The 22,608-nt window shown below is 37.5% G+C and overlaps 2 protein-coding genes across 3 annotated transcripts in view; one reads left to right on the top strand and one right to left on the bottom strand.

The window, feature by feature from the left end:
• The window catches only part of fbxl13 (F-box and leucine-rich repeat protein 13), a 256,189-nt gene that overhangs the window by 71,093 nt on the left and 162,488 nt on the right, over positions 1-22,608 (top strand). The window contains exons 8-9 of the mRNA XM_039761026.1: positions 2,861-2,956; positions 7,549-7,684. Coding sequence (XP_039616960.1) covers positions 2,861-2,956; positions 7,549-7,684 — 232 coding nt within the window. The remainder of the gene's footprint in view (positions 1-2,860; positions 2,957-7,548; positions 7,685-22,608) is intronic.
• Positions 21,374-22,608, bottom strand: part of lrrc17 (leucine rich repeat containing 17) — a 35,371-nt gene continuing 34,136 nt past the window's right edge. For both annotated transcript variants that reach the window (XM_039761024.1, XM_039761022.1), the window contains exon 4: positions 21,374-22,445. In XM_039761024.1, coding sequence (XP_039616958.1) covers positions 22,030-22,445 — 416 coding nt within the window. In that variant the 3' untranslated portion in view covers positions 21,374-22,029. The remainder of the gene's footprint in view (positions 22,446-22,608) is intronic.

Raw genomic sequence — 22,608 nt, forward strand, 5'->3', positions numbered from 1 at the left:
CTTCAGTCATGTCCAAACCACAACAGAGAAAATGAAAATGTTAATTTAGACTTTTGTCAATTTATGAGCTTCACTTATAAATTATACAGATCACATCACATTTCTTGTATCCCAGCTGGAAAGTGAAACAGAGATTCCCTTACTCAACCTACATTTTACTTTGTGGAGTGTGTCTTGTTAATTGTTTTAATTAATTAACTGAGTGATCTGACACCTTCACTATATTATTCTGCTATCTCCGGGGTGGAGTTACAATTTATTTTCTATTCTTACAATAATGGTAAAATTATAAACAAAAATGAAAAATAATTTAAGTATTCCTAATTGGAGCCTTCAGAGTTTCCTCCCAGAAACCTATAGTTAAGTTAATTGGTGACTCTAAATTGGTGCTATATGAGTGAGTATGGTGTATGTTTATGAATGTTTCCTGTGTCTTGGGTTTTTGACGCTAACATATCAGTTACTCTAACACCAGCCAATGCACCTCTTAGTAGGCTGCCTAATTGTCTTATCTGTTTCAGTTCACTGTGTAATAAAACACACAACAGAGGTATAAGAATCATTTGGGTTTCAGAATGGAATACCTTGAATTTTTGTTGTTTGAGCAAGAAGTTATTGGGTTTTTGAAAAGTATTGCACAGGTAGACATTGACAGGATGAACCTGGTGGGGAAGGGTTTGGAAGAGGAGGAATAGGAATCGAGAAATGCCGTGTGGGCTGCGTGTGGGGGGGACCAGGTTTGAAGAGGAAGCAGGACGAACCAGAAGAGAACTATATAAAAGAGATATTCATAAATAATAGCAATATGCAAAGTACATTTGAATATTGGCTACCATACAACCTAATAAATGTTGATGTGTAGTTTCAGGCGGCACACAGACTTGCTAGTTACTTAAAATGTCTCTAGTTAAGTCCTCATTTTGTGGTCAGCTTTCTTCAGACCAGGCCGCATGCCTATCTCATATAGCTGCCGAGCTGTGCCCTTCATTGTGTTGTTCTTTTCAGTTCATGGTGTGAGAGATGATCTTTCATCACTTGGTCAGAGACAGAGAGAGTGAGGTAAAGCAAGCAAATTTATAGTTTTTCTATCCAACCCCTAGAGCCAATAGGGTGTCATGGTACTTAAAGGCTTCTGATACAAGCCATTTCCAAACAGCCATACTTCAGACCAATGGGGGAATAGAACACCTTCACACCTGCCCTCCAAACCATGTGTTAAGGTAAAGCTTGGCAGTTAGGCAGCCTGGCTTTCCTGTGGGGGTTGACTGAGTGACTTCAGCAGAGAAATATTGGCCATACTTGTTTGAGGCACTTCCCCCAACCCTGTCGTAAAATTACAAAGAGACTCATTCCTAAAAGGGGGGAGGGGGTTCTTAAACCATCAAACCATTGCTTTTATTATCAATAATGTGACACTAATATTACATTGCTTTGTCAAAGTTTCAAATAAAGACATACAAAATATTTATCAACTTGTATGCATAATTTCACATCACAACACATATCTAACTAAATGTCATTACTAGGAGCTTGGCATTTTGAACAAAAAATGATTTTAGCTAATTATAAATATTCACTTCAAAGAAATTGACTGTAATGAAAATTTGTAGTTTGCCCATCCTAATTCCTAAAAGTATGTCATAACAATCTGAAGTCAGAAGGTGCGTTTAGGCCTAATGGTAGATAAGTCTATTATCAACTGAAAAAATAGTTCTTCATATTCATTTATCTTTTTTTTGTTTCTACATAATGTTCTTTAAAATACACAGTTAGTTTATAGTTCAAAGCAAATAAAAAGACTCCAAAGACAAAATGACCAATGAGCAATAAAATATTCCCTATCTGCAAAAAGTAGTACATTAATATGATAAATACCAATTGGTAATAAACTGAAGGCAGTGCAGATTTAAAAAACAATAAATTTGTGTGGAGAACTGGTATAGTCAAATCCACCATTCATGTTGAACTGAAAGATTCGACACACAAAAGCTATCTGCCCATCCTTTTTTAATCTGTCATCATACAGTCTGACAATATCCAAATAAATGTCCAAGACTGAAGTGTCATTTTGTGAAAGATGCCATCTGAAGCTGTTTTGGCATGAGTATCACTCGATGGTGATACCATTTGTACCCATTAATGTCCTATAGTATGACTCTATGCCTCATTCAGGTTTCAAAGTTTTACTGAAGCCTCTAAAGCTGCTGAATGCAACATTTCTTTATGCTTTCTCAGATATACTGGGCAGGTGAAAGGTTTCAATGTTTTTTTGGATCCTATCCTATTTTAAAAATGTACATGGTGTAATAACAAAGAGGACAATAACAGCTTTGATTAAACCAATTTATTTGTGTGTATCATTTGATTAACATATGGACTGGCTAGTCTGTGTTTTGTCAAATTATGCCTAGCCTTTCAAAGCACAGACAGAAACTGTGTATGTAATTAAAAAGTCAGTCTGGATTGATTATTTACATTTGTTAGCCAAAATCTGTTGATTCCTGTGTTGATTCTCTTAGTTAAAAATGTAGGTTTGAATGAAATTAGTTGTTTTTAGTTTCTTTTATTCTTTTGTTTGTTTTTGTCATGTTTGTTTCTGCAGCAGTTGAAGTAAGTATTGTTTGGATTTCTTTTTTCCTTTACTTTGACAAGTTTTCACAAATCGTCTAGGATAAGAATTAGTTAACTCTGCTGTATCCCAAAGCTTTCATGTTTGTCTAAAGGATATTGTAAATCGATGCAACATTATTTAAAAAGCATCAAACTTTTTTCTTATTTACATTTTTCAAATTAATGTTTCCCATTACTTTATTTTGTAATACATTATTAACTAATGCTCTTCTCTGACTGACATTTTTAGATCTTCAGTTACCTGGGTATTGCTGATCTAGTAAGATGTGGTGGTGTGTGTCGATACTGGAAAATGATAAGCCAAACCAGTTCCCTTTGGAGTAGGGTAAGTTCTCTAAAAAGATTTCTTTGCTTACTTAACTTAAATAAACCAACTAATCTTATTTAAGTGAAAATTTGTAGAGTCTGTTAACTCTAGTTAATTGAGTGGTGTCCAGTATTATATAAATTGGCTGCCTGGGATAGCCTCTTAGTTGGAGTCCTATCATTTCGGTAAGCATAGGAAAATCAAATCCCCTTTCCTGTGTTCCTTTTTATCCATTCCTATATCAACATGACTGGAGAAAAGAGTCATTTCATCTTTTCTCATACTTGTTTGGTTGGCTTTGCTCTTAGGAACTTAAAGCTTCCCCTCTGGGACAAGTCCTTCCTGAAAGGACAGCAGAACAGAGCAATTCATGTTGATTGCTCAACACCTCTTGGGAGGTTTTTCTTTTTCTTGATGTGTGTTCCAAAGGCAGATGGAGCTGTAAGATCTGTTTTTCTCTATACTTGGTGTGTGTGTGTGTGTGTGCGCCCTGTGGTGGGCTGGTGCCCTGCCCAGGGTTTATTTCCTGCCTTGCGCCCTGTGTTGGCTGGGATTGGCTCCAGCAGACCCCCGTGACCCTGTAGTTAGGAAATAGTGGGTTGGATAATGGAGGGATGGATGGATGGATGTGTCTGCCCTGGGCAGAATTCATTCCACTACCTGCTTTATCACAACACATATTCTAAACTTAATGTGAATAAGCATAACTTGTTGTTTTCTACTAGATTAATTTAGTCTCATCAGAGCATAGGATGTTCTCAGAATGGCCTCAGATTTGCTTATATGTGTACAGTATGTATGCTACTCTCTCATGAGGACTTGTTTCAGGGGACATTTAAGCAGATGTCATCTTGAGGGCCAATGCTACAGTTTTATCTATAGAATGCTGCAGTTATTTTAAAGATATCATAGAACTTTCCGTAACATCCCTTGAACAGTGGCATTCTCATCTAAAAACATTCTTGAGTTTTGGAAGATACTTTTTGTTTTCTGTTTCTTGAGTTCATCCCATTCCTTTGCCTTTCTCATACAGCTAATTGATATGCATGTTAGATTTAGCAATGATAATTTTGGCTCATATGAATGATTCCAAGTGTCCCAGTGATAAGTCAGCAAACAGCAATTTGGTTAAACTAGAGTTGTTTCATGACTGACAAGATTGTTTTTTAAAGGTAAGAGTCTAGAGAGGCATTGCTTGTGGAGATGTCAAGCTTACTGGTTGGTCAGCTTATACCGGGTTGAGAGCACAAGAGAAAAAAAGAGATAGACAAACGTTGTGCATGTGACAGTGTTCTTAAGAGCATTTTTAGGTTTGCAAAGTATAATAGACTATTATTTTTGTATTGCTTATCTGGCTACAAACTACTGAGTTTTATTATCCAGCAGGATAACTACTTGAGCAACCTGTCAGGCCAGTTAACACTTTTTCCATAGGACTACTTGCTTAATTTACCATCTGTGATTAATGTCTTTGGCTATTGCAGGTCTCACTATTCGACTTAAAGATTTACCTTGCTTGAGGTCCTTAGAGACTGTGAATATCTGTATACCATCTACATTTAATAATTATGAATGCCTGTCCTCACACAAATTGTAAGATCCCTGTAGGTCAGCTTTATTACCGATGCATGCATCATATAAAATTACTTGAATGGCGACTATGCATGCAATGTAAAATGAAACATGATTGGAGCACTTGTTAAGGTCGACCTGAAGGAATAAAAATTTTTAATATCAGTGTGAGTTAGGATTTTCTGCATTACAAATATAAAAACTAACACAAAAGAAAGGCTGCAGATGATAGAGGAAATAAATGTCTCTAAAGTATTCTGCCTAATATAAAAAAAAATCTCTGAATCATGTCAGGCCTAAAAATGTTATTGAAAAGCTACAATCATAAACCAGGTCAGTCTGTTTTGTTTGTTTCTTGGTTACCTATAGTCAGTGTTGTGAAGAAACACACGCAGGGACAGGCATGCAAGGTGGGATTGGTTCCATTCCCTTAACCGACCTGGAGACCAATATGAAGGAACAATGGAGGGAGGCTCAGTTCCAGAAATATATGCCTCCCCAAAGCACTAGATAGCAGCATATCTGGAGGCAGGTACACCCATGGACAACCACAGGCCGTTCTGGGACTTGTGGTGCCGTGCGTCAATCTTGCCAGGGTCCGTGGGTGCCACCAGAAGGCGCTACTGGGAGTTGCGCTCTCTACTTTAACAAACTTTTGATTGATCTAGAAGTACTTCCATTGGGCTATGCCTTGCATCCCACTTACATTTATGAAACTCATATTTTATAATTCAGTCTCCCTTTATAGCAGTGCATTTGAACTAGGGTGCCATGGCACCCTGGGGTGCGACAACAATAGTCCAGGGATACCACAGAAGAACTTGTTAATTAGATAAGCCATTCATTTTTTGACAAGAATGCTACTGAATTAAGGAACAATTAGGAAGATAATTTGTCTGTTATTACAGCATTTTGGGGCCTGGAGGTTTCAGGTCAGCTGTGGTGCAGATAATAGCTTGAACTTTACCTTGGAATATATAACATTTCACTGTGTAAAACACTGGAAGTACTCCTGGGTTCAAGAAAAAAGAGCCTCTCGACCTCATATGACCAAGTTGGAGTTGGGAGAAAGAGTAGTCTGAGGAAGAAGAAAGAAGGAAGAGAAATCATTGTGATTTTTTTTGTGATGAAAAGTATCGAATATAGTTTATTTGAACCTGTGACTGTGTGCATGTCAGCTGTGTCTGGGGTTTGAGGCTCTGTGGTGTCCTCTGTCATCCACAATTTATGTGTAGTGTTCCTAAAGATGTAATAAACTTTTTAACTCTGGTGACACTGGGTGATTGTGTAATTGGGAAGCGGATCTACCAGAAAATAGACCTGGGTACCATAAAACATAATAAATAACTTATGGGTGCAATCATTTCAAAAAAGGTTGAAAAACAATGATTTATAGATTTGCCTAGTGTAGCAAAAATTCTCGAACCAGTGCCCTTTCAAAGAAATAAATAAAAATGAAATGTACAAAATGGCACCAATGATGATCTCACTGTCATAATGTAGGACAGATTGGGATTATCTGTTTTGTCCAGCTGGATCCCGAGTCCTGGCTCAGCAAGCTGCATAATTCAAGAGAGAGGAACATAGTTGGCATTAGTGGTCAATGAAGATGGGCTTATATCCACCCAAAACACTAATGACAAGACCTCTATTCTTTCTTTTAAAAACATCAATAATTCCCTAACTAATTGCTCATCTCAAGGTACAGCTCAACCTTGGCTGCTCATAGCCAGAACCCATAACTGATAGGGTGTGGCAACAACAGAGGTTAAAGCAATCCCTTTACTCCTGTGCTAGACTGGAAGGGTGGTATACTTGTCTGTATTGGAGGTTGGACAAGGTTGCCATTAATACAACATTACTGAGGAACAGCAAGTGCATGAGTAAGAAAGAGAGAGACTGTACATAAACTACATGTCTACTTTTCTATCAAAGCTGACTGAACAACAGCTGACCTAGCAAGCATAGCTTTGCTAGAACCCAGGGACACTGTATGTGTAAACCTTTTAAGAGAAACTGCAGTATAGTCAGCAACCATAGATTTGACCAAAAGCGAAGGAGGAGACAAGCTTCTGAACAAGAAAGAAAGCACGCTGAAAAAGCACAGCTCAGAAAAAGTAATGATTTATTATGGAACAACCAAGAATTGGTACATGGATAAGCATAAATGTGTGGACAAAATCTAGTAGCACAGGCTCAATGGTCAAAAATGCATAACACATGAGATAATAAGAGATTATAAGGATTTAAGCATTAAGCATGCTATACATCACCTGATGCATCAATTTATGAGCTGGTGAATTTAAACACCTAAATTACTTTCTTAGTAAAGAACAATGTATCTATAAAGTGCAAGGATGGTGATTAAATGCTTAAAAAGTAACCACTTGCTAAAGTAAATAAAAACCGACTCTGCTAAGTGAAAATGGCTTATAGCTTTATTTGTTTTCTTTGTACTGCTCTATTGTATAATAAATCCTTATTTTCAAATGTAATATATACTGTACATTCATTTGCAATTATTATAGGGCAGTGTCTAGTAGTTACTTTCAGTATGAAGTTGATCTTAATATGAAATTGGTAAAGGAAGTTGTCATTTATGGTGTTTAACATCGCAAAGCTTGGCTAGTTACTGTATCATTTTACTCCTGATTTTCATCCATCCATTTTTCTATCATCTAGCACCCTAATTTAATCCGGTTCAAACTTGTGGGACATTTTTTGCAAAGGGGGAATGAAGAACAGTTCATAGTACTATGCTGTCAAGCACACAACCACACTCATACTAATTTGGAGCCACTTTTGAGTTGCCAGTTATCCTAACAAGCATACTTTATCTTTGGAGCCTTAACATCTTATATCATATATAGATACAAGAGGCATAATAAATAGATCATATAAAGAAGTGTATAAAATCTTAATAGAACTGGAATCAAAAATGATATTATATATGCTTATCTGTGAATGGACCAAGCAGGTTTCTAGCACTCAGCTTATTTTAAGCCTTGAATACTCCAAGGTCTCTTTTTCTTTTTCAGATTGACTTTTCACCAGAAAAACACAGGATTGTGGACAGTGCTGTAGTGAGAATTCTTCAAAAATATCGTCCTTATATAATTCATTTGAATCTCCGTTCTTGCTCTTCTCTGCAGTGGACCAGCTTTAAATGTGTCAGTGAGTACTTTAACAACAACAACAACAATACTTTAACTTCAAGCCTTAAGAAAGGCTTGATCATGTTGTCAGATTACAATCGCTGCCATGTCTTTTTCACACCCATCACCGAGTATAGGGATTCAAATTTTCTTCATGACTTTTATAAACTAAACACAAAATGAGCAATATTTATTACACTTTCTTGGGAAGAACACTTCTGATGTTCATATAACATTTAAGCTATACTAAAGGTTAACACCTGCTACTGTTCCCTTTTAAATATCTTTCCAATTCTTTGTATCAGGTATAGTTTAAGAAAAAACATTTAACATGTGTAAAACTATTTTTAAGTGACTTTGACAAAGGCAGTTCTACTTAGGAGGCCTACTGGAAAATCCATTTTCCATTTTCTCAGCTTTACAGTTAGCCAGCATCTTGATTTGCCAGGTGTAATTGGACTCCTTAAATCTTTTTTTATGCTTTAACTTTGTTCTCAGTGCTTAAGCAACTCCATTAAGTCATACAATAACTAATACTAATGTTCCTTTAAAAAAGAAAATTTGGCCTTGGGATATTCTGTATTCACGGTGTTAAGATTTGAAGTTCCATCCATCCATTATCCAACCCGCTATAACCTAACTACAGGGTCACGGGGGTCTGCTGGAGCCAATCCCAGCCAACACAGGGCGCAAGGCAGGAAGCAAACCCCGGGCAGAGCGCCAGCCCACCGCAGGATTTGAAGTTTATCTACATAAATAAAAATCCTAGTTAATTGGAAACACCATACATCTATATTTTATTTAGGTACTTTTGAGCTGTGAAGCAGCAGTGTTGGCCATTGCACCATCATTAATTAATTTTTTAAATGTTATTTTTCTTTTTTGTTTCGTATGAGAATGGTTTTGTTGTTTTACAGCTCTCACAACTTGTGTTTGACCAGATACTCTGGTATTACATATACAGGTGCTGGTCATAAAATTAGAATATCATGACAAAGTTGATTTATTTCAGTAATTCCATTCAAAAAGTGAAACTTGTATATTAGATTCATTCATTACACACAGACTGATGTATTTCAAATGTTTATTTCTTTTAATTTTGATGATTATAACTGACAACTAATGAAAGTCCCAAATTCAGTATCTCGGAAAATTAGAATATTGTTAAAAGGTTCAATATTGAAGACACCTGGTGCCACACTCTAATCAGCTAATTCACTCAAAACACCTGCAAAAGCCTTTAAATGGTCTCTCAGTCTAGTTCTGTAGGCTACACAATCATGGGGAAGACTGCTGACTTGACAGTTGTCCAAAAGACGACCATTGACATCTTGCACAAGGAGGGCAAGACACAAAATGTCATTGCTAAAGAGGCTGGCTGTTCACAGAGCTCTGTGTCCAAGCCACATTAATAGAGATTTGAAGGGAAGGACAAGATGTGGTAGAAAAAAGTGTACAAGCAATAGGGATAACCGCACCCTGGAGAGGATTGTAAAACAAAACCCATTCAAAACTATGGGGGAGATTCACAAAGAGTGGACTGCAGCTGGAGTCAGTGCTTCAAGAACCACCACGCACAGACATACTGTATGCAAGACATGGGTTTCAGCTGTCACATTCCTTGTGTCAAGCCACTCTTGAACAAGAGACAGCGTCAGAAGCATCTCGCCTGGGCTAGATAAAAAGGACTGGACTGCTGCTGAGTGGTCCAAAGTTATGTTCTCTGATGAAAGTAAATTTTGCATTTCCTTTGGAAATCAAGGTCCCAGAGTCTGGAGGAAGAGAGGAGAGGCACATAATCCACGTTGATTGAGGTCCAGTGTAAAGTTTCCACAGTCAGTGATGGTTTGGGGTGCCATTTCATCTGCTGGTGTTGGTCCAATGTGTTTTCTGAGGACCAAGGTCAATGCAGCTATCTATCAGTAAGTTTTAGAGCACTTCATACTTCCTGCTGCTTACGAACTTTATGGAGATGCAGATTTCATTTTCTAACAGAACCTGGCACCTGCACACAGTGCCAAAGCTACCAGTACCTGGTTTAAGGACCATGGTATCCCTGTTCTTGATTGGCCAGTAAACTCGCCTGACTTTAACCCCATAGAATATCTATGGGGTATTGTGAAGAGGAAGATGCAATACACCAGAACCAACAATTCAGAAGAGCTGAAGGCCACTATCAGAGCAACATGGGCTCTCATAACACCTGAGCAGTGCCACAGACTGATCGACTCCATGCCACGCCGCATTGCTGCAGTAATCCAGGCCAAAGGAGCCCCAACTAAATATTGAGTGCTGTACATGCTCATACTTTTCATGTTCATACCTTTCAGTTGGCCAACATTTCTAAAAATTATTTTTTTGCATTGGTCTTAATTGATATTCTAATTTTCTGAGATACTGAATTTGGGACTTTCATTAGTTGTCAGTTATAATCATCAAAATTAAAAGAAATAAACATTTGAAATACATCAGTCTGTGTGTAATGAATGAATCTAATATACAAGTTTCAGTTTTTGAATGGAATTACTGAAATAAATCAACTTTGTCATGATATTCTAATTTTATGACCAGCACCTGTATAGGCTTCACCTCTTCCGTGACTGTAAATCGCACATTTTAGACAGGCTGAGCTTCAAGAGCTGTGCCTGATGAACAATTTTATAATGTATTAATTTATGCCTTGCACAAGTTTAAAGAGGGGTGTAATTCATTGGAGAATTGCCTTCTACTTCACTTTATTGTATGTCTGTATTAAATAAAGGCAAAATCAGAAACTGAGAATATCTCAATGAGAAAAATATGTAATTTACAAAACTCCCTTTCTATATGGATGACATAAACTAATCTTTGTTGCTGTATCACATCATAACTTACTACTGAAAGGGAATTTAGTAATAAAGATGAAATTCTAATAGCTCTAATTCTATGGCTTTCTAAAATCTCTGAAAAAGTGATTTCATTGAATAAGGTTGTTACTTATCAACAGGGCATGGTCAGTAACCTGGTGGAAGTAGAAGCAGAAGAGAGAAAGAAAATTAAACTGATGGCCATTATGAGTAATGCAGCATATCCCCTCTTTGACACACTCACACTAAGTACTTTCATCTTAAATACAGATTACAGTAGCTCAAAAATACATAGCTATCTATCTATCTATCTATCTATCTATCTATCTATCTATCTATCTATCTATCTATCTACATGTATATATCTACTTTATATAGTGAAGGCTAGGGGGTGCCAGTGAGCCCCAAACACAAACACACAAGACAGTCCTGGGTTCAAATAAAAGTTGTTTATTACACAAATTCCTTGTATAAACAAGCACATAACAAGTTGTTTGTTCTTCTCCTTCTATTCCTCTCCTCTGTTCTCCCCTCTCTACGGCACTGCTCTCCTCCAGTCGAGTGTTGCCTCTCAGCTCCGGACAAGGCAGTGTGGTCCCTTTTATTGAGGACACAGGAGTACTTCTGCTTCCAGGGCTTTTGCCCGTTGATAGCACTTCCAGGTCATATGGAACTCCTAAATAACAGGGAACGTATCTCCCTGCAATGCCCACTTGCTGCACCCGCAAAACCCAGCAGGGCTGCATTACTGGACTACAATTCCCGGCATTCCTGCTGCGTCCAAATGGGCACCAATTCTCAGTGCTGCTGCCATCCAGCGACCTGGCGGAATGATCATCCCTTATAGCCAGTCCTTCCCTGTCCTTCCCTTTCATTCTGACCAGGGATAATACTACAAATATGTCTGTTCGGGACTCCTGTTCATCTGCCTGGGGCTTCCCGTCCTGGTAAGGATTCTTATTTTCTTTTGGTTGTGATGTTCATCCATCCACGTGGGGAGTCTCATTTGGGTATGGCATCTTTCTCTTCCCTGACCAGGTTTGCTTCTCTACCCTCTTAGAGCCTCCCATGTGGCACTTACAATAACTACTACACACTTAAATCACATACCAGATCTTGATGGACAAAATATTCAAGTGGAAAATCTTTACTGAGTAATACTATGTAATTTGTTGAGAACAAAATGATGTAACAACAGTCAATGGAAACCAAAACCACCAACCCACTGGGGGCTGGAATCACCATCAAAAATTGAAATCACAGGCTGATCAAACCTGCGTAAATTTCATCACGGCAACTCGTAATCTTGACTCAGTAGAGTATGTGGTCCCGGCATGCCTGTATACACTCCTGACAATGTCTGGGCATGCTCCTGATGAGATGGTGGATGGTGTTCTGGGGGGATCTCCTCCCAGACCTAGATCAGGGCATCAGTGACAGTCTGTGGCATTACTTGGATGTGTTGGATGCACTGATACATAATGTCCTAGAGGTTCTCAATTGGATTCAGTTCTGGGGTACATGTGGGCCAGTCAATGGCATCAATGCCTTCGTCATCCAGGATCTGCCTACACACTCTGATCACATGAGACCGGGCATCGTCCTGCCCCGGGAGGAATCCAGGGCCCACTGAACCAGTGTAAGGTCTGATAGTGGCTCTGAGGATTTTATCCAGGTACATAACTGCAGTCACATGAAGATCTGTGCAACCCTCCAAGGATATACCTCCCCAGACCATCATTGAACCACTGTCAAACCAGTCATGCTGAATGATGTTGCAGGCTGCATAATGTTCACCACAGCGTCTCCAGACATCTTCACGTCTGTCACATGTGTTCAGTGTGATCTTGTTCTCATCTGTGAAAAGAAGGTTACACCAATGGCGGAGCTGCCAATTGTAATATTCTCTAGTGAATGCCATTCAAGCTGCATGGTATGGGTTGTGAGAACAGGTTCACTAGAGGACGTTGGGCTCTCATGCCACCCTCATGGAGTCTGTTTATGACAGTCAGAAATGTGCACACCAGTAGCCAGCTGGAGGTCATTCTGTAGGGCTTTGGCATTGCTCCTCCTGTTCCTCCACGCACAAAGGAGCAAATAGTAGTTCTGCTGCTAGGTTGATGCCCTTCTATGAGTCTATCCTGCTATCCTTGTGTAACAGCCTGTCTCCTGGTATCTTCTCCATGCTCTTGAGACTGCACTGGGAGATGCAGTAAACCATCGTGCAGCAGCACACATGGATGTGCCATCCTAAAGGAACTGGACTACCTGTGTAAACTGAATCAGCTGCAAGTACTGCCTCAAGCTGCCAGTAGTGAAAAGGACAACTGCAAAATACAAAACTAGAGAAGAATCAGTCAGGAAGGATAAGGAGAGAGCAATTGTCTGTGGCCACCACCAGCAAAACCATTCCCTTTTTGGGGTTTGTCTTGCTGTTGCAAGTGCACCCATTGTCACTTTCATTTGCAAAAATGCAGGTGAAGTTTATTCACAATCGCTTATGGTTCCTTACTGGACAGATTGATAATACTGAAGCTTAATTGACTTGGTGTTACACAGTGATGATTATGTGTTCCCTTAATTGTTTTGAACAGTGTTTATATATAGTGTTCCAAAAAATTAAAGGAACACTTTTTAATCAGAGTATAGCATCAAGTCAATGAAACTCCTGGGATATTGATCTGGTTAGTTAAGTAGGAGAGGGGTTTGTAAATCAGTTTCAGCTGGTTTGGTGGTAATGAAATTAACAACAGGTGCACTAGAGGGGCAACAATGAGACAACCCCCAAAACAGGAATGGTTTAACAGGTGGAGGCCACGACATTTTTCCCTCCTCATCTTTTCTGACTGTTTTTTCACTAGTTTTACATTTGGCTATGGTCAGTGACACTACTGGTAGCATGAGGCGATTCCTGGATCCTACAGAGGCTGCACAGGTAGTCCAACTTCTCCAGGATGCCACATCAATACATGCCATTGCCAAAAGGTTTGCTGTGTCTCCCAGCACAGTCTCAAGGGCATGGAGGAGATTCCATTAGACAGGCAGTTACTCTAGGAGAGCTGGACAGGGTCGTAGAAGGTCCTTAACCTATCAGCAAGACCGGTATCTGCTCCTTTGGGCAAGGAGAAACTGGATGAGCATTGCCAGAACCCTACAAAATGACCTCCAGTAGACCACTTGTGTGAATGTCTCTGACCAAAAAATTAGAAACAGACTTCATGAGGGTGGCCTGAGAGCCCGATGTCCTCTAGTGGGCCCTGTGTTCACTGCCTGGCACTGTGGTGCTTGATTGGCATTTGCCATAGAATACCAGAATTGGCAGGTCCACCACTAGCAACCTGTGCTTTTCACAGATGAGATCAGGTTCACCCTGAGCACATGTGACAGACATGAAAGGGTCTGGAGAAGCCGTGGAGAATGTTATGATGCCTGTAACATTGTTCAGTATGACTGCTTTGGTGGTGGGTCAGTCATGGTCTGGGGAGGCATATGCATGGAGGGACGCACAGACCTCTATAGGCTAGACAATGGCACCTTGACTGCCCTTAGGTATCGGGATAAAACCCTTAGACTCATTGTCAGACCGTATGCTGGTGCAGTGGGTCTTGGGTTCCTCCTGGTGCATGACAATGCCCGGCCTCATGTGGCGAGAGTATGCAGGCAGTTCTTTGAGGATGAAGGAATTGATGCCATTGACTGGCCCCCATGCTCGCCTGACCTAAATCCACCAGAATATCTGTGGGACATTATGTTTCAGTCCATCCGATGCCACCAGGTTGCACCTTAGACTGTCCAGGAGCTCAGTGATGCCCTGGTCCAGATCTGGAAGGAGATCCTCCAGGACACCATCCGTTGTCTCATTAGGAGCATGCCCCAACGTTGTCAGGCAGGCATACAAGCACGCGGGGGCCAAACAAACTACTGAGTACGATTTTGAGTTGCTGCAATGAAATTTCGGAAAAATTAACTAGCCTACCGCGTCATTTTTTCACTTTCATTTTCAGGGTGTCTTTGAATTTAGCCCTCTGTAGGTAGATAGTTTTTATTTCCATCAAACAATGTGGCATGCTTTCCTTCCTAACACATTACCCAGTCCATATCAGTATAGATAAGTGTTCCTTTAATTTTTTCAGCAGTTACAATATACAATATACAATATATATATTATAACAAACTAACACCAATCCCCCTAACTTGAATAAAAGAGCTGCTGCCATCAAGCTTGTTTGCTTTGATAGGTCAAAAAAAACGTATCAGTATCTTCTATCAGAGTTGCAAGAGACTCTACAGTTTTTTCATATTTCTACATCCCTTTGTGTTAAGAAGTGTTTCCTGGTTTTCTGTTTTCAGAGGTCTGTTCTTTAAATTCTGTTGAAGACCTGATTTTAAATCTGCTAGTGCTCATCGCTATCTTTCAAATGTCTGATGACAAGGATTAGGCTCCTATGCCCTTTAAAAAGGTTTAATCTCTATATGGTCACGGTAGAACACAGCTTTTTGTTCTGAGGCATACATGGTTGCTTTTCTTTGTAAACCTTCTAAAGCTGTTTCTGTTGGTATTTTGTGTAGAGTCATGATCAGAATTGGGTAGTGTGGTGTAATAGTTAAGGCTTTGGACTTCAAACCCTGAGGTTGTGGGTTCAAGTCTTGCTTCTGACACTGTGTGACCTTGAGCAAGACACTTGACCTGCATGTGCTCCAGAATTGAAATTAACCAGTTCTGACATGAATGTTGTAAGTTGCCTTGGATAAAGGTGTCAGCCAACTAAATAAATGTAAGAAGTCTACATAATACTTAAGATGTAATCACATTAATGTATGTTGCACGTTCTACTTTTGTCTATATTTTTTGTCTTTTACTCATTAGCCATCTCCAGTTATTTAATTACCATTAATGCCAATGACCTCTGGGTTCAGGATTAATCTTTTGAGTGAGACCATGCCTGAAGCATTTGAGATGTCTAAGTAAATTATGTATTATGCTTTGCTTTTCTGTACTTTTTAAGCTCCTGTTTCATCAAAGTCTAGCACATAAATATTGCATGATCTTCCTATTCTGATTCTATGTTGGGTGTGGTCTAAACTATTTATGCAAATTAGTTTTATTCTAGCTTATTTATATTGGTTGTTTCTGTTATTTTTACAGAGCAGTGTTGCCACTGTTTAGCAGAATAAAAACAAGTGTGTTACAGGGACATGAGCAACAAATCTTTATACAAAGAACAGCAGCCTGGTGAATAATCAATGAGAGTTTGAGATCAGAGAATGAATGATGAAGATAAGGCAAATTGCAAACCCCCCTCATGTGGGACAGGCAATATTTTTTTATTTTTTAACCTGAGTTTTTGCCCTTTTTCACTTTTCTCTTTCAGTGCAAAGTTAATGCATTTTTGTTAAAATTTTGCAGTTTGTCACCATTTTCTTTATGGTCTAGAATGGCACCAAAAATTGGCACCATTAGAACTGGGGGCATACTACTGTTAACAAGGGGACCAAAAATAACAGTATTATTATTATTATTTCTATAAAATGCTCATTAAATTGATCATTTAAAGACACTCCAGATTAGTAACATGAATGTTGGCTTTTTCTTTTGTGCTCCATACACCTGATGCTGCCTGGATAGCCTTCAGTTCTCAATAACCATGTAATGGAAAAACAGGTTCAGAAAATGGAATGATGGACATTATACATTAGACGTTTAACTTGGAAAAGATAATATATTTTTTTACACATTTCAAATTGGCAAGCAGTGTTTTACTTTAAACTTAAATGTAGTGGCACAGTTCTTTAACAGGAAAGATTATGTGCCAAGGCTATCTGCGCCAGCAGAACTGCTTCATTTTTCCTATTTGGAGATGCAAAACTGTGCTACATATGTTCATATTAAAAACATCTGTTTCAAGGTTAATATCTGAATAAAAACACAAAGTAAACCTAAAAAATATTATTTCACCTTTATCCTAAATGTTACAACTATCACAGCGTTTTGCTTTCCATAGGCCATTCTGATCTAATATTTTTTTTATCTCTGCTTTTCAGGAATGAGATTAATGTCAAACAGAATCATTTTTAATGTGTTACTGACGTAATTCAGAATGTGCTCCAAAATACTACTGGTTTTTCTAACATATGAAGTAATTAAGTATGAAATACTGTTTTTCAAAATTTTGACAATCATTTCAGAGAATGGATTGAGCATAGGGAACACTTGAAGTCAGAGACACTATTGTCTGCTGCTCCATTACAAGATAAATTTTTTATTCATTACACATCATGTAACTCATGGAAGTCATTAAGCATCTTAGTATTCACGGATCCATATTTTGGTAATATGCTGGCAACTTTTGGTCAACTCTATTGCATATATAATCTCAACACATTCATTTTTGTCATTATAAGTTAGCAAGTTTGTCAAAAAGAATTTAGCTAATCTTTTAACAATATTTACATTTAACTAATAATGAGGAGAATATCGGTAGCATTTTCAGACATTATTAATTAATATCAGAATGCTCACTGCTAGATGATCTTAGGCAACTCTTCGAGAGAAACCTTCTTTACAATGTCTCAGAATGTGGAGTTCAAATATTCATATGATTCATTCTTCGTCAATCTGTACAAAACTGCCTAAAATGCTATATTGGAGTTACCCCGACATACAGTATTAAAGTTATATTAAAACATATCAAGTTCTGAACCATAATTTTGAAGAATGTTATGTAGCTTGCTACTTTATGCTTTTAATTTAGGACAGTCCCAGAATTTTTTGGGTAAAGATATTTGCTTATCTACTGTATAAAATAGTGCTGGTTTTTCACTCATCCCAAATTCTTCTGTAATAGTGTTTGGAGATGTAGTAAAAAATGGGGGTAATTGGAGAGAAACCTGCAGAGACTCAGTGAAAACATGCAATCTCCATACAGTAGCCGGAGGATATGGAATTCAAGCCCAGGTTACTTGACTAATGGACTAGCAACGCTAACTAAGCACCTTAACAGTCAATTCTTATTATTACAGTATTTTTTACTTAAAAGTATACTGTTAGTTATAATTACTTTTTGCTTTGAGCAGTGCAGTACCTCAGAGGCTAGTGGTTATCACCTGAATGCAGTTTGCAAGTTATCTCCTTTTCTGCATTCATTTTTCTGTGTGTAGTCCAGTTTACCTCCCACATTCCAAAGACATGTAGGTTAAATTACATGGTGACTGTTCACTGGACTAATATCCTTTTTAGGTTTGGTTTCCACCTTTTTCCTGATGCTATGGGGACACAGATTTTCTTGTGTTTCCCTGAACTGCATTAAGCAGGTTAAATGATAGATGTATAGATTTTTTCTGTTGTAGTTTACACATTTATGAAAATATCTGTAAAGGAAGTTTAAGCCATTCACTGAAAGTAGGGGGCTATGTTTCTTCATTCTGACAAGTCTTTATGCATATAATTCAGTTATTCATCTTTAATTATGTTTCTGCTTTTTGTAACAGTTTTTGTTTTTAATGTGCAGAGTGGGGGCAAAGCCTATTTCAGCAGCACTGGATGTAAGACAGAAAACAATACTGAACACCGTGCCACTGTATTTCAAGACCTATTCATGCACACATCCATGGGGCTAATATTGTATTCATTACTTAACTAAACCATGTCTTTGGTGATGTGGGAAGAAAACTGGATAGGCCATAGAAAAACCCACACAGACATGATACATAAGCAATAACCATGTATGCCTGGGATTTGTGAAGTAGCAATGCTAACTACATTACCATGCCACCCACTTATATGTTCTGCTTTTGGAATTTTTTTTTCTATTTCAATGTATAACAGAATAGCTAGTCTTTGTTTTGCATTTCTTGCCATTTTATTCATTTTTTCCCCATAATTTCAGTTTTTCTCATTATACTTAATTGCTTTGTTATTTATTTCTGTTCTTCAGTTTACATCATATTTTATCCTCATTTATTTATTAGTGGATCATTCCATGTCAAATCAACTAATGGCCCATGCACCTTGGACTCCAAACATTCTGGAAAAATTACCAGGTGTAGCCATGTTAGTCAGGAGACACCTTGTAAAATGTTTATGATGTAAGATCAGTATTTTCCAAGATACATCCAGTGTACTGATGAGGTTGTGGATTTTATCCAGCCTCATTTTTTCATCAAATTTCACAAGTCCATAGCTCAAGAACTAATCCACAGAGCAGACTCAGACTTTCCACGCCGTATACATCAATTCGTAGAGTATGTGATAAAACTGAAACATTTGGTCCAGATGACCCTACATGGTCAAAGCAGCCCCTTGAAACTGACCAAGCATTTAATTGGAGTTTTTGGCTTAGCTACGTTTAGGCCTCAGAAACACATATTTGTAACCAACACAGACTTTTGTTTTTTTTACTTTATTCAGATAACTATATAGGCTTTCTGAAAAAGCAATAAACAGAAAAGTAACTGTATCAGGGTTTGAAAAGCAGACCTGTCAAATCCAGAAAATCATTTTGGATTTAATTTACAGAGCAGCTTGATGTGGGAATATGCAGATAATTTAAAACATATTTTTCATTTATTCAACATTGTCCCTACTTTCTCAAAACACAAACCTTACTTTCCTTATGTGAATCTTTCATATTTATTTTTCCATCTTAAACATAGGCTGAATGTCCCATGTATCAATAATGGTAATTATTGAGTATTCAATCAGTAGGTTATCAAAAATGTCAAACTTTTTTCATATCTCATGTTGCTGAACAGAGAATGTGATTCTCCATGGCAAAAAGAGTACCTGGTACTTGAGAACACCACTGTTACATCCCTACAGAAAATGGCAAATGCCAAGTCAGCCAGGTGACTAGTGAAGATAGACAATTGACTGTCCGAATAACTGCCTGTCATGATCACACTCTTGATGGATCAGATGCATCCCTCACATAGCCTATTGGAGGCAATGTTGGGTGCATATATGATGAAAAAATGTTGGATTGGTGTGATTCATGACCGAAGTGAAGTGGAATCAGACATCCTAAATTTGTTTCATGCATCCAAACTATCCTGCATAATCTTTTCATTGGCCACCTAGTGATAGTATTTGTTGGGTGCCATTAAAATGTGTCATTGCATTGCTTAGTGCACCTACAATGGTCAGTGGGAGGCAGAGCCATCTTGATCTCAAAGACAAAGATGCCCTAAACTCTGCACTTCGACTGAAACTGAAATGAAATGGGTCACATTTCTTCTGCTGCAATATCAAGATATTAACATTTCATTATAACTTGTGTTGATATTTAATGAAAAATCAAGCAACTATTGTTCGTGTATTGTGCATAATGTGCCTTTGGTGGTTTCTTTTTTTCCATTAATTCTATACCCAAGTTAGTGATAAAGGACTTGATGATTGTAATTACTGACACATGGTAAATGTAACGTATATTTAGAATGGAAAATAAAAATGAAAGATTCATATAAGAAAATGAAGACTTTTGTTTTTTCAGAAAGAAAGAACCATGTAGGATACAGGAAAAATAATTTTAAAAATGCCAGGACATTTCCACAATGCATTAAACTGGTTTGAAAATTAGACCCATAATGATTTTCTCATATTTGAGATGTCTGCTGGTCAAATCTTGATAAAGTTTCTTGTTTGTTTATAACCTTTTGAAGTACCCTGTGTAGTTATCTAAACATGGAAAAAGTTTCAACAGGCTATATCAGTTAGCAGTATGTTTTTTGAAAGCCTAATAATATCAAAGACAAAGACACCAAATATTTTTTTCCATTTTAGAATTGGTACCAAGTGCTTTCATCTGGACCAAACATTATGATTTCATTACTTATTACACACCTATAATGTACCAGAATACAAAAATTGAGCCTGCTAGGTGATTTAATTCTTGAGATATAGTCTTGTGAAACTGAAGAAAAAATAACATCCCCTGTCCCCTCACAAAATTGTCTGTATCTTGGAAAGTATTGATCTGCTGTCTCTTGTATACCTGGTACTTTTTTCAAAGAGCGAAGTGCATGGGATTTCTGAAAATTAGTTGATTTGACATAGAAAGACCCTGGTGATGAACTAATGATCACTTGCAAAGACCTGCTGAGAGATAGTATTATCTTGTAGTACTTGGGCCATATTTTAGTTATGAGCTGGAGTATTTTAGTGGATTTCAAGATTTTTTTGTATTGCATGAGTTTCTTCTCATATTCTAAAAAGTCAGGTAGAATTGTTTATGTAAGTTTAGTTTGATTGTATGTATTGGATTCATTTTGAGTGTGCCTATTGGTAGACTGGCATCCCAGCTGACCTAATTCCTGGTTTGTGTCCACAGCAGTCAGAATAGCTCATAGGTTCCCTGCTGCCCTGAACAGAGTATGTGTGGAGTCCAAACTGATTCACAGGTGAAAAGAAAGAAGTGTATTACAGAACCTAATATTATTTATTTTATGCATTTAATAACTTACTCTGTACTCAAAATGCATTTGTTAAGAGTGGAGGCAAGGTGGTGTCTCACAGTTAGATTAAACAGAAAAAAGATGACTTTGTTCAAATAAATTAACTTTACTACAGATTATGTTGTATTTTAAAGGCATTTAATTAAAGGCATCAAGACTTAATACAGTATGTCATGATGCATACCGAAAAAGAGAACAAAAATATAATATTATATATTGCAAATGTAATTGTAATTACAATGATCCTACTACATAAAAAACTTGAAATTTTGTAATAAACGCTGTTGTGCATTACAATATAGAGAGGTGGAAGTGTTGGAATTAAAATAATTAAATTTACATGAACCTGTAATGCTAAAAAATAAAATGTATAAACATTATTTTCCACATGCTTACCTAATAACCATTCACAATATCTTTCAAAATTTATTTAAGTCTGTTAACAGTGTTCAAGAGAAGTTACAATACACACTCAACTCTATAGCCATCTTAACAAAAAATGCTTGAACAAACATAGCAATATAGCAAATATGAAAGTCGATAGCCAAGCAATAATTTATACTTCTCTAGATGCTTTCAAACAAACAGGTTTTATTATTCTTAGTACATTGTTGTTGGTTTGCGTACAGATTTCTTTTCAAAATATATGTAAACCTGAATTTTACTGTAAAGGCACGTTGTGTAAAAAAACAAACATGAATATGGTCCTACTTGAAAGTAATGAATTCACTCTTTGAACACACGGTTATCATTTTGTTCCCATAGATGAAATGTATAATGATTAGGTTGTGTTAAAAGATGCATTCAAATATCAAAACCACATAAGCAATGCAGCATTTCTAAAAGGTCACAGTAAAAAAATAGACATCCTTGGAATATTTTATCTTTAAAGTTAAGTATAAAAAAACACATTATTAAAATTAGCAGTGTTTAAGAAAATGTATAACAGCTAGGAACTGCCATTCTACCCCATTACTGCTAAGAAAACATTTCACCAAAGTTGAAATCTAAGTTAGATTTTCCTGAAGGTTGCACAACTAAGAAATAGTTTTGACTTCCCACTTAAAAATTATGTAAGCCTTATAATTTTAAAGGTCTCCTGAACCTTTGGCCCAATCAAATGCTGTGGCATTTGTTCCATATTCTCCTGATCTTCAGCATTAGAATTAACTTCCTGAATCCCATCAGTCTGTCCTGTCGGTTTGTCTTTGGGACATTCCTCATAGTAACTTTTAACATATTCTTCCACAATCCACCCTTTGAACTCCTCAGGTTCTTTACATGTCAGGCCATCATGTTCAACACTATAGTGATGCTTTAGCCAGTAGAGTAGGTAATGGATGTTGTAGTCACATCTCCATGGGTTAACACCGAGCCACAGTCTTTGCACAAAATACAGATTTTCTAGTACGCCGTAATCAATATGTTGTAACAGATTTTTAGATAAATCCAACTCTCTGAGATGCAGAAGTCCAGTAAAGGCGGCTGTTAAAATAAATTAAATAGTGAAAACACAGATATTTGTATTTAAAGAACAAAATGAAAACAATAATGATCCTTATTTCTTTAAAGAAATTGTTGTGTAACTTATACTTATAGAGAGGGGTTAGGAGCACACTCTGATACAGCGCATTGCCGCACCCACCAC

This window comes from Polypterus senegalus, chromosome 8 (genome assembly GCF_016835505.1).
Source record: "Polypterus senegalus isolate Bchr_013 chromosome 8, ASM1683550v1, whole genome shotgun sequence".
In the NCBI taxonomy this organism is placed as follows: domain Eukaryota; kingdom Metazoa; phylum Chordata; class Cladistia; order Polypteriformes; family Polypteridae; genus Polypterus; species Polypterus senegalus.